The sequence below is a fragment of the Sceloporus undulatus genome, chromosome 5 (assembly GCF_019175285.1).
Source record: "Sceloporus undulatus isolate JIND9_A2432 ecotype Alabama chromosome 5, SceUnd_v1.1, whole genome shotgun sequence".
Taxonomy (NCBI): domain Eukaryota; kingdom Metazoa; phylum Chordata; class Lepidosauria; order Squamata; family Phrynosomatidae; genus Sceloporus; species Sceloporus undulatus.
In genome coordinates, this window is record NC_056526.1 from 66,681,194 (window position 1) to 66,693,518 (window position 12,325).

Below are 12,325 nucleotides of genomic sequence, written 5' to 3' on the forward strand. Positions count from 1 at the left end.
TATTATTATTATTATTATTATTATTATTATTATTATTATTATTATTATTAACCTTTATTTATAAAGCGCTGTAAATTTACACAGCGCTGTACATACAATCTTTTAGTTAGACGGTTCCCTGCCCTCAGGCTTACAATCTAAGAAATATATCCCATGTTTTTTCCCAACAGGAGACTCAAAGTGGCTCACAATAGGAATTAAAACAAAATGCAGTTAAAACAATGGCTAACATAACATTTGAAAAATCAATTAACAAAACAATCATAGTACTGCAGAAATTTTTGTTCTTCTGGTTTCACATTACTTTCTCCCCCAACAACATCAAGGTCCAAACTAACACATGTGGTGTTAAATGTGTTTTTATTCAGCGTGTATGATTTTACAGATGCAAAGATCAGTTGCTAGGCTTATATGATAATCACTTGGATCTCCTATGAAGTAGCTTTTTTCATTGGAAGAAAATCCCCATTTGTACAATTTTCATCAGGACTGGAGGAAGAAAGGAGAGTGTTAAGCTCACCCTCCCTACTTGCTGTAATCTATGGCCCGTTACAGACCGCCCAAAAGGGGTGGTCTCAGGCCGCTGCCGGTTGCAGCGTGGAGGAGCCGCAGCAGCCAAACCGCACGACTCCTCCACGCTGCAAAAAAGGAGTGCGAAATCACGCTCCTTCCGGCAACCCGCGACGTGCACTCGTGACGTCTCTTCCGGTTTGGGACGTGCGGACGCAGAGCGTCCGCTACATCAAGATGGCGGCGCCCATCTGTATAGGGTGCTGCTATCTTGACGTATCGGTTACGCACGAGGGGCAAGGCGCGTCCGGAAGCGCCGCCCCTCGCGCATAATCGTGGCACAAGGACGGCACCTCTTAGGCCCGTCTATAACGCGCCTATATCATCATCACCCTACTCACACCAGGTAATGTTTGTGTTTTAAAACACATGCACTTCTAGTGCCAAGCCATATTTAATATTTTGTCTAGTTTGGCCCTTAGCATGGACAAAGACGCTACTATTATTCAGTACCTAGACTAGGTTGTTAAATATAAATCTTGATATTGGAATAAAATCTTGGCAATTGAGCCAATTTTCAATAACCATACCCAGGTGTGATTTACTTTTTTACAAGGTTTCTGTACTAAAGCAGTTGAATCATAACCTAACAGTGGGCAATAGTTGTTCACTGCCTTTTGTCCAGACAGCACTTAATTCGTTTTCAGCAGTCTGACCTCTGACCTTTCTCTTGTGTTCCTTAATCAAACCGAACAATTCCTGTGGCTGTTCCAACGATTTTGCATTCCTGCAAATATGATTTTTCTATGTATCTATTACATGTTAAAAATTGGGTTATTGAACTCTGAAACTTTAATGGGGAGAAAGTAAGCTATAAGGAAAAAACCTCATAACACTGGGGATACTTTTGAAAGAATTCTTCAGAGGGATTATGCAATTAATCACAACCAATCTCTGCTCCATACTGATTTAACTCATCAGATATCAAGAAATAATTGTTGCTGTGTGAAGTGATGGAGGATGGTAGAGAAAATTTTAAGGATGCCTTATGTTGTTTTCATTATTAAGGCTACTCTATATTTTGTGGTTTCATATACTGTACATTGCTTTTACATGATGTAAAACAGGGAAAGTGCATGGAAAATTTACCAGCAGGAAAATTCTCCCAAGATATTTGTAAGCATTAAAAAAAAACACTGACTCCATCAATCTTTGTCTCCCACTCCCTCTTGTCCTCTCTCTTCATTTTTCTATTTTGACACAGGTTTTCCAGTACATTTAATTATCTCATAGTACTGGGAATGGCAGTTGAAAAAAGACCCATTTAAAATCTGTGTTTTTAGTTGCTTAAATAATCTAAAGAATTTGATGTTTCAAAGGGTGTGTGTTGAAGGCAGGCTAAATACATAAGTAAGGGTTCAAAGAGAAAGTTAGACCCAGAAAGAATGGGAAGACCAGGAGAAGGATGACCAGGCTTATGAATCTAGGACATAAAAAACAGAAACTCTGTATGTGCACTGTAAAGAAAATCAATTATCTTATCATTAACATAATCTATTACTCTGGTTTCCTGTACAGTAATTTAATAATGAATTGAACAGATTTAGTAGACGTTTGTTTTAAAGAAATATAACTAGATCTATCACCTAATTGTTTACGTATTTCAAAAAGGAAATCCTGTTTATCCAAAAGGACTATCAAAATTGCATTTTGAGATTCAGTGTCACCTTACCCTCTACTTACTCTAGACACTTTCACTTTTTATGAAAACTCTAAACAAAATACAAATAATTATTTCTGAGTAATGTGTCAGGGTGAGTCAGGGTCACTGTTATGCACAGAAAAAAATCCAAAAATTCTAGGTTTGTATGGATGACCACAAGGAACCTCCAGCTTAAAGCACAAAGCTTAACTTCTCTTCTTTCTGAACAAATACATTCCAGGACTAGCTTCTTCTATAATAATAGAACTGACAGACTGAAATAGAGTAAGTGGTGCATATATTGTGTGAACATCAATGTCTGCTTCAAGAAAACAAGCAAGGGGGGGACCAACACTTTGATGGAATATGATTCCTGGAGGCAGAAATCCAATATTGTTATAGCTTATAATAAAATCATGACATCATAATGAACATAATGATATCAGTTTTCAGTCTGGTGAAGGGAAGTCTGTAGCAGTTAGGCTGGAAGATTCTTAGATAATATCCACCCTCTGTGCATTTCCAGGCTTTTAGTGAATGACGTCTAGGATCTATAGGGTTTCTTGAACTGCGAATAAAATGTGTGCATGTACTGTCCTTCTGCCACTGAAGCTATTAATAGTGATTCATATGTGAATACTAAGCATGATTTAATAATATTCTGGAGCATTTCATTCGGCAGATGCTGAACTTCACTACAGTATTAGAAATAGGCTTGGAATCTTCCATGAGATGGAAAATACCTTACAAAAAGCAATGCTGCATTGTTTAAATACTTGTTCCCTAATCTGGGAAGAAAATGCTTGTTTAAGTAAATACAAAATGCATTCTTACCAGAACCTGGAATGATTGTTGGTATTACTTCAAAAATAATTCATTTTTATTGAGTTTTAAAAAGTAATTAGTCACCATTACTCATTGTTTAGAGACTGGTATATTCATAGTGTGCTGCTAAAATATTACTTTTTAGTTACTTTTCACTTGTATTTTTTAATATTACATGTAAAATTTAAAAATGATGGGGAAAAATTCCCCAAACACAATGGTTTGGCATACGAGTAAATGTTAATAAGTTGTTTCACACACAAAGTAAATATGCTATCTGTCTTTTTTTTCTCACAAAAGGACTGTCATTATGTCCTCACTGCTTATCTCCAAAGTATTGTATCATACATATCTTTATAATTATATTACTTCCAAGTTCTAATTCTCATCATTGGGCTCTCTATTTGTATGAATCCATGAATTATTGTTTATCATACCTTTAATAATTTCCAATATTGTTTTGAATCATTATTACCTTGTCCCAGTGAGATCTGGCAAAATGGGGGTTTCAACCTGAATCTTCCACAACCAGTCCAATGCAATATACTGATCACGCCAAATGAACAAGAAAGCATAGGTTTGCAGTTCTCCACTAACACTGGGAGAAGAGAAACCCATCCAAATGAATTCAAAGCACGCTAGATACCCTTTAGAGTAAATAAGCTCCTTTCACTTTCTCTAGACTATAGATGTTTAATTCAATGACCATGTGAGGCAGAACAATCATGACCAGGAGAGGAAGCAGCAACAGCAAATATTTACAAGAGGCAACATGTTTTATTACTTACTCTTAGCTCATCCTTTGTCTTGAATCTGTCAAGAAGTTGCTGGTAATGTCTGTCTGTCATTTGTCGTAGCAATGACAATAGACATGAAACAAATTCTCCCTAAAATAAATAGATTTTTGAAAAAATGAAAAAAAAATTACATCTAAAATGGAGGACAATTGATAGAAAGTGCCTCTGAAAAGAATTACTTTTAACCACACACTTTCCCCCTAATCATAAGGTATTGTTTCCTCTGTGCTTAAGGAACAATTCACACTTCTCAAGATACAATCCTTAATGCATTTACTTGCTTGGGAGTAAGTCTCACTGTACACCATGTTTGTTTGTACTTCTAAACAAACATAGGATTGAGATATTAAAATTCCATTTATTTGGGTTGTTCCGTTTCTTCTAATTTAAAAAGCATTTCCATGTTGCAATCGTAGGCACAATTTCCATACTGAGCAAATAGCTTCCTGTGTTCTTATCTGTTCATTGCCTTTTAAAACAATGTTAGCATGACACATATGCCAGTAGTGATGTGGAAGCTGAAGTGAGTCTCTTGCCATATGGAAGTAAAAAGCCCATTTTTAAAAATTTAAAAAGCCAATTTAAATGAAATGAATTATTTCCATAACTGTAATCTCAGTACACATGACGATTTATTATCATTTGGCTTGAAACCCAAGTATGTAACTTACATGTAATACAAAAGGGCATCTCTTGTATCTGAAATCCACCAGAATAAATGCAACCTTATCAGAATTCAGAAGTGATCATGCTTTTTAGTTGTCTTGCTGATATGGTATGACAGTGTTTATGGAATGTTTTAGGTTGTGATTATGCACACCTGCTCTATGTCCCATTGAAAGAGAGATTTGCTTCTGAGAAAACAGGCTGCGCAGCATTAGCCTTGAACGCTGTAATGTCAGAATACTCCTTTCCTTAGCCTCGTTCCCATAGCTAAACCACCTTTTTTCTGAATTTGGGACAGAAATTCAATTCTGATATTTCAGTATAAAGTCTGATATTCCACCTACATGTCATAAAATGTACTTATTTTTTTTTTGTTAATTCTGATAAAATTGAAATAGTTCCTAACAACACATGGGGCAGAACCTACCACCTACACTAAAATTGGGTGGTATCTTTCTTCACAAATAACTCAAGAGCATTTGGCTCAGTATGTTGCCACAAGCAAACATAGTACTGCATGAACTTGCTACATAAGAGTATATAATTGCCTTATGCTGTGCAATGAGTCACTTAAAAATTAAGTATTTTGATGTGGTACTTGAAACTACCCTGCACAATGGCTTGCTAGATACTGTGCAAGGACCCTGAGAGACTACTTTTTGGTATTATAAATGAATAAGGCCTTCATAGCGCTTTGTGAAAAGCAAAGGTATGGGCAAAGGCAAACCCATTAAAATGAAACTTGTTCAAACTAAGGCTATACTTAATTCCACAAGCCATATTTCAAGACATACGTATGGGAACTGTTAAATCAAAGTCAATGAACTGGCATCCAACAAGGCTTCAACAATAGGAAAAATGAACAGTATTGTAGAATTTAGCAGTATTGAAGATTTTCATAACTTAAATATAAAGAAGCATGGAATTTTATAAGGACATTTTATCAGAGCTAGAGTCTGCTCTTTAAGACACCCATTAACTCTATCAATATTAGTTTCTGGTAGAAATGAGTGAAAATTAAAATGTCAGGTTGTACTAGATTATCTGTAAAATATTTGTCCTCAGATTAACATATCCTTTAGAGTATATTAGTACAGGTCAATTTTTTCATATTTTTATAAAGCTTTTCCCCCCAAACGTCTCAGTGAGGGAAAAGCAGGATTAATACGGCTGCAAATCAAAGAATGAATGTGCTAAATGTATCCCTCAAAACTTTTGCTGAATGAACAAAAATAGGTCACTTGCTCTTTTAAAGTTCTTATGTGCCTCCCACTGTGTAAAGTTCCTACTATTTTTGACAAAAGCAGAGCACAACCTGACATTATTTCACTTACACGGTTTTCACGCTGTTCTTGAAGAGATGAGATTTTGAACCCTCTAACTCTCATTAACCACAATGTACAAATGAATGAAGGAGAACTTATTATGCTATTTATACCTAGGGATAAAACTAGTGGGATACATAATGTGGGGGATAAACGAATAGTCTCCCAACATTTTCTCTTTAAAAAGAAAGATAGTTGTAAGAGCCACTAGACCAAATTCAGCAGAGGAACAGCAGGCAGAAAGGGGAGCTGTTTGACATTTTCCTGTTTGGAGGATCTGTTCACTGAAAATTTCCCCTGCCCAAGTAGCTGTTCTTTCTGCAGGAGAATGGCCTCATACTTTTTCCTCCTGGTATGGGGAAACAACTGAGGGGAGGAAGAAAAATGGCAGTGATCGAAATAATTTAGAAAGAGGAAAAAGCATTTAGGAAGCATAGAAAGGCCCCCTCTGTCGCAACTGCCTCTCCTCTGGCTTCAGAGGAGGAGAAGAAAATTGGGGAGGGTACAGTTCCATCATGCCTAGGGCCAGAAGGAGATGAAAAACACACTTCTCCATCTCAACTGCCAATGTCTTGGCCTTGGAAGGAGAGAAGAACCAGCAGTATCTGCTGGACTTAATTCTCTCTCCCACTGCCATTTCCCTTTCCTTGTGTGTCATGTTTTATTTAGATTGTAAGCCTGAGGGTAAGGGACTGTGAAATTAACAATTTGTAAACTGCTCTGAGAGCCTTTGTGGCACTTTGTGAAAACACAATCAGTTCTATGTGTGTCTCAAGAACTAGAAAGCCTTGAGGATACAACACAAACATTCATGCTCATTGATATTCACAATTCACTACCAAATTACAGGAACAGATACAGATGATGAGGAATGGCCATTACTTTCATGTCTTCTTGATAGAAGACATTCAGCCAATGATAGCTGGTGGCTTTTATGTCACTGGGATAGTGACATGATCTGCTCCAAGATTTAGCCTGAACTTTAAATAACAGTTTTAAAGTGTGTTGAAACCAGTTTCTGAAATAGGTTCATCACCTTGGATAGCTTCTTTCAGTTTCAGACCAAAATGTGGAATGCATTCACCACCTCACTCACATGGCTATGTGCATCTGGTGAACTAGTGAGGGATACATGATGCTAAACCAGGAAAACCCTTATAGCTGTTTACTGCTCTTTCAGTCTGTTCCTATTGCAGTTTATTCCTTCTTAGGAAAATAAAGAAGTTAAGAATTGAGTTGGTCCTGCAGATTAATAGGCTGGACTTCTCACCAGCCCTCTCCATCACCATTAATTCTGAGGGAAGATGGGAGAGCTGGTCCAACAACTTCTAGAGATTCATCCCTGTTTTTATTCTTTTTTAAAACAAATCCTTGTTGTGATCCAGCAGGATTCTTTTTATATTCACAATGTTACTGGTTAAAAATTAAATTCATATGAATATTAACTATATTTCATTGCAGAGCCAATTTATACCCATTTTGAGAAGTATCAGTGGCCTAGATGAAATCTTAGTTAGAGGGACCTGCTAATAAAATCAGCCATAAGAATTCTTAAAGCCAGACAACAAAGAGGAACAGGAATTCATATATGAAAAGGGTTTAGCATTAGATTAATGAACTTGCAGGCTGTTTCTCACCTCATTGTGTAAGGCTTTAACTGAAGCTCAGCAGGCTCTTTATGTTCTAGAAGCCAGGTCTGACAGACTGCTTTGAACTAGCAGTTTTCAAGGACATTTTTAATCCAGCCATATGTTTTGGGAAACACTTTTTTTGCTGAAAAATGTTCCAGGCGTGCAGGAAGCTCTCAGTGACCTGCCTCAAAGAAATACTAAAACAAATGCTCTGTCTGTGTGGTCTAGTTGTTCTGCTGAAATTAGTTCAAAGAAGCTGAAGCTAATTAACCCTTGCTTAGCCTCATCTATGATTTAGACCATTACAAGGTGATATAGGTGCAACCTACAATATAGGTTACAATGCACAGAGAACTTACTTTCAGTCCTAGAACTGAGAACATGCAGAATGAGGCAACTGATACAATAAAATCCAACATGTCAGATGATGCAGGTTCACCTCTGTTAATTTTAATATCTGGGGAACTTCAGGGGTGTATTTATTTATTTAAATATTTATATTTCTTTGAGTGCCAGATCGGGGCAGCAGCAACTGCACACCACGGTCCTGATCTGGCATTTTTCCAGCCCAAAAAGAAGCGGCAAAATGCCACTCCTTTTTGGGGCAGAAAAAATCTGCCCTGTCCACCGCGGTGGCATATCTTCTGTGCTGCTGTGGTGTGCAGCATCTGAATGCTACATTGCTGGAACACTGCAATGCTGCCCGCAGTCTGGTTGGGTGGGCGGCGTGACACTGGCTTGGGGTGGCATTCGGGCATGCATGATCTAAATGCTACACTCCCATGCTGCCCCCAAGCCAGCACTTACTGCCGGTCTGTTTCGGTCCTTAGTCTCAAAGATCTTTTCATGCCAATATTCCAGACTAACATGGCTACGTCTCTGAATTCTACCTCCTTCAAATATGGGCATCCCAAGCCATTTAGGACTTTGAAAATCATCACTAGCACCTTTAATTCTGACCAGAAGTAGATTTAGCCAGTAAAATTCTTTTTAAATGAATACTACGTGATTTTGACACTGATGTGTTTCATGTTAGTTCCAATGTTGGAATACAACAGGAAGCCCAAATTCACATGGACGCTGCTTCACTTACACATTAGAATATGCACGCACACACATTTTGGAGCAAAATCTTTTTCTTTCCATTTTTATGTACTCAGACACATTAGAGAACGGGAGGAAACTGTAGCCTCAGTATGTACAAGAAGTTATTTTTGCTGTAACACTTACAGTAACATCCTGAAACTGTAGCCTTGTCGCAGACCCTGCAGGCTGAGGGCGGCTTGTGATCTCTAGGATGGTCCTCAGCAGCACATCTAGCAGACTACTGACAATGACATCTATTTCTTCCAAAACTGACTTTTCCTTTATTTTAACAAGAAGAAACTGAATTAGTTTTGTTACTTAAGGAGCATGTTAGACACTTCATCTTGGGTTTACCAACTGCTGAAATATACTCAAACCAAAAACTTCCTCCTGGCTTTGACAGGCTTCCCATTCTGACTTAACTATCTGGTATTTTTTTTAAAAAAGGAAAAAATAATGTAAACATTTGACATAACTGCCCACAATAAAATCCCTTTTCAGACTTTCAATGTGAGTGCAATGACCAAAATCCAACTTCCTAACTATAGTTTATTCTTCTATGTTTCAACATGTTTCCAATTTATTGCAACCCTAATGCAAAACTATTGCAGTGTTTTCTGGGGCTGAGTGTGACTTGCCCAAGGTCTCCCAGTGACTGAGCAGAGAATCAAACCCTGATCTCCAGGGTAGCAGGCCAATGCTCAAACGACTAAACAATGCTGGCTCTCACATTAGGCGCATTGAATCAACAAGTGTTGACTTACTATTTAGCTAATGAATCATGTATGTAAGAAGGCAGGCTCCACACCAACATAAGCTTACTCATTAGAAAGTCTGTACAAAGAGAGATCTTGTAGCACCTTTGAGACTAACTGAAAGAAAGAAGTTGCAGCATGAGCTCTTGTAGAGTTCAATCTACTTCCTCAGATGCTTTTGGTGGAGTGGAAGGGACAGACATATATATGCCATAGGTAAGTGAAAGTGTCAATGCAAATTCAAAATCCTTTGGGTATGGAAATAAAGTAGCAACTCCAGTTTTAACTATGGTCATTTGTGGACAAAAAGATAGCCATTGGATATGGAAATGAGTGTAGGATGCTCCCATCATGATAGGGTCAGATAGTATTGAAATGTGTGTAGTGAGCCAAGAAGCCATTGTCCCTATTCAATCCATTGCTGAGGGATTGCAGCTTATGGATGAATTCCAATTCTGCTGTTTCTCTTTCCAATCTACCTTTGTAGTTCTTTTGTTCAAGGATCACTGTTCGGAGGTCTGAGATGGAATGCCCAGGGAGACTGAAATGTTCTGCCACTGGTTTTTGTGTATTTCCATTCCTAATGTCTGGTTTAAGTCTATGAAAGCTCATGCTGCCAACTTCTTTCTTTCAGTTACTCTCAAGGTGCTACAAGATCTCTTTACATACTGATTCTACAGACTAACACAGCTATATGTTTGAATTCTACCTCATTAGAAAGTCTGTAGGGGGAGCTTCCATATGCATCTGTTCTAGTTGTTCTGCTGACATTAGTCATCCAGTTCAAAATACAGGAAAATATGTCTATATGGAGCAGAGTATGCTTCTACAGTGCTGCTTCTCACATGTTCACTGTCTGAAGAAATCCAGAGCTTTGAAAAATTGCTACTGGGCTACAACTCCTAGCATCCCCTAGCTGGAGGAATTCTAGGAGCCTGGGATTCAAAAAACCTAACTTTCATAAGATCCAAGAATATAAGGTCATATTTCCCAAGCTAAGTTTCAAAGCCTAAATCCAATTAAAATGTACAAGGAGTACAAAGGCTACACATACACACACAACACAACAGCAAAGATAGAAGTAGGTCTGTACAAAAGGAGAAAAGTCTGATCCTAATTTATGAGATCTACCCAGTAAACAATTGACAGTCAGCCTATATTTTGCAATACACACACACACACACACACACACACATGTTTCCTTGAACTCACTAATTTCTCTTTTCCTTCTCTCTGTGGAATGTTAAAGAATGCAAAAGAGAATGCCCTGTGATGTGGTATTTGGCCATTTTCAGACTGGGCTCTACAATTTCTTTCCTCCCATATTCTCAGAGGTGTAGCTATGAGGAGGGGACAAAAATGAAGGCATTGGTTCCCCCAAATAAGAATTGTGCTCCCAAATAATATTTCTAAATGCTCAACTGAGGCTTTAAGTTACTGCAGTGTTAGAATTTTATGTATACAATTATTTGGGGGGGGCAATGCCCTCATTTTTCTCCTCTCCCTTATAGTTACACTCTTGCATCCATGCTACTGTGTATTTGTGTGAAGAAGCCCAGTTTTCCATCTGACATGTACTGTACCTTGGCTTTCTCTGTTGGTTGCTGTTATGAAGCAATTTAACAGCCAAGAGTATGAGGAATAAAATATCTGCCAGTATCATTTGTTTGCTCAGCCCATTAACAGGGGATTTGTTTCTCTGCCACTCTGAAAGGTTGCCATTCTTGAATATTTTCAGTTTGACGCAAAAGAATGCACACTGCTACCTGAAAGCAAACTAAAATACGGGTAGGTGGAAATCTAATTCCTGTGTACTTTTAATGTATAGGAGGGCATTTCTAAAAGCATTCCACTTTTATTTGGAAGAAAGGCAGCTGCAAAGTGAAATGTTAACATATTCACTTCATAGATCTGGAATGCACTTTCTCATAAAGATCACTTTCATTAGCAAGTATCAGCCAGGAAGTAGATTTTCAGCCAAGAAGGGTGGGAGGGCAGAACATGAGGAGCATGTTCTTCAACGAGGCCCTGCATAGCTTCTTTTTCTTCAAAATCAATGGCAGGTTTAAGCACACTTTCTCAAAAGCATGAGTACCTAAAAGATTGCTTGGCCCTTAGAGACAGGTGAAATGAAAAAAACAAAAAACACAGGAGCAGAAGAGGCTATAAAAAGGAAAAAATAAGGGAGGACAGGATAGCAGTTCGCAAACTACTGAAGAGGCTACCTAGTAGAAGAAGTAAGGAAGTTGTTTTCTCTGGCTCTAGAAGGCAGGACTAGAACCAATGAGCAGAAGTCACAGGAAAGCAGATTTGGTTAAATGTTAGAAGGAACTACACTGGTACCCCAGGATACGAATGCACCGCCTTACGAAATTTCCGGGTTACGAAAAAAATCCATTCAAAAAAACTGTTCCGGGTTACGAAGGTTATTTCGGGTTACGAAAAATTTTTTGGTGCTTTTCGGCGCTATTTCACACGAAATCGTGGCTTTTCCCCATTAGCGCCTATGGCTTTTTCGCCTTACGAAGTATTCCGGGTTACGAAAGCGGCGGCGGAACGAATTAATTTCATAACCCGGGGTACCCCTGTAACTGTAAAAGCCATGAATTTGGCTGTATAGACCAGACTGCCTTGGGAGACAGTGGATTCTGCTTTTCTGGAAGAAATTAAACAAAGGCCCCACAGCCATTTTTCAGGGATTTTGTACTTACATACTTTACTATAGATCCTGCATCAAGCAGGTGAACCAGATTTTTAATAATGTTATGCATGAAACAAAATTTGTGTACACTGAACCATCAGAAAGCAAAGGTGTTGCTATCTCAGCTACCCAAGTGAATGATTCTGATTTTGGAGTGTTTTAGATTTTGGAATTCTGGATAAGGGATACTCAATCTGTAAAAAAAACAAGGGAATGAAATGGTTGGAAGATATATCAGTTGAAGAAGATATTTGGGGGAACGGGGCGGCAGAAGGAGTTGACAATGGCCACAGTTCCCTAGCCAGGATAATATTCTTCATAGGGCCT

General features: G+C 38.2%; 1 protein-coding gene across 2 annotated transcripts in view; it reads right to left on the reverse strand.

Moving 5' to 3' along the window:
- Window positions 1-12,325, reverse strand: part of DOCK4 (dedicator of cytokinesis 4) — a 212,589-nt gene that overhangs the window by 80,196 nt on the left and 120,068 nt on the right. For both annotated transcript variants that reach the window (XM_042467418.1, XM_042467419.1), the window contains exons 25-26: window positions 8,687-8,821; window positions 3,826-3,924 (exon numbers count right to left, since the gene is read on the reverse strand). In XM_042467418.1, coding sequence (XP_042323352.1) covers window positions 3,826-3,924; window positions 8,687-8,821 — 234 coding nt within the window. The remainder of the gene's footprint in view (window positions 1-3,825; window positions 3,925-8,686; window positions 8,822-12,325) is intronic.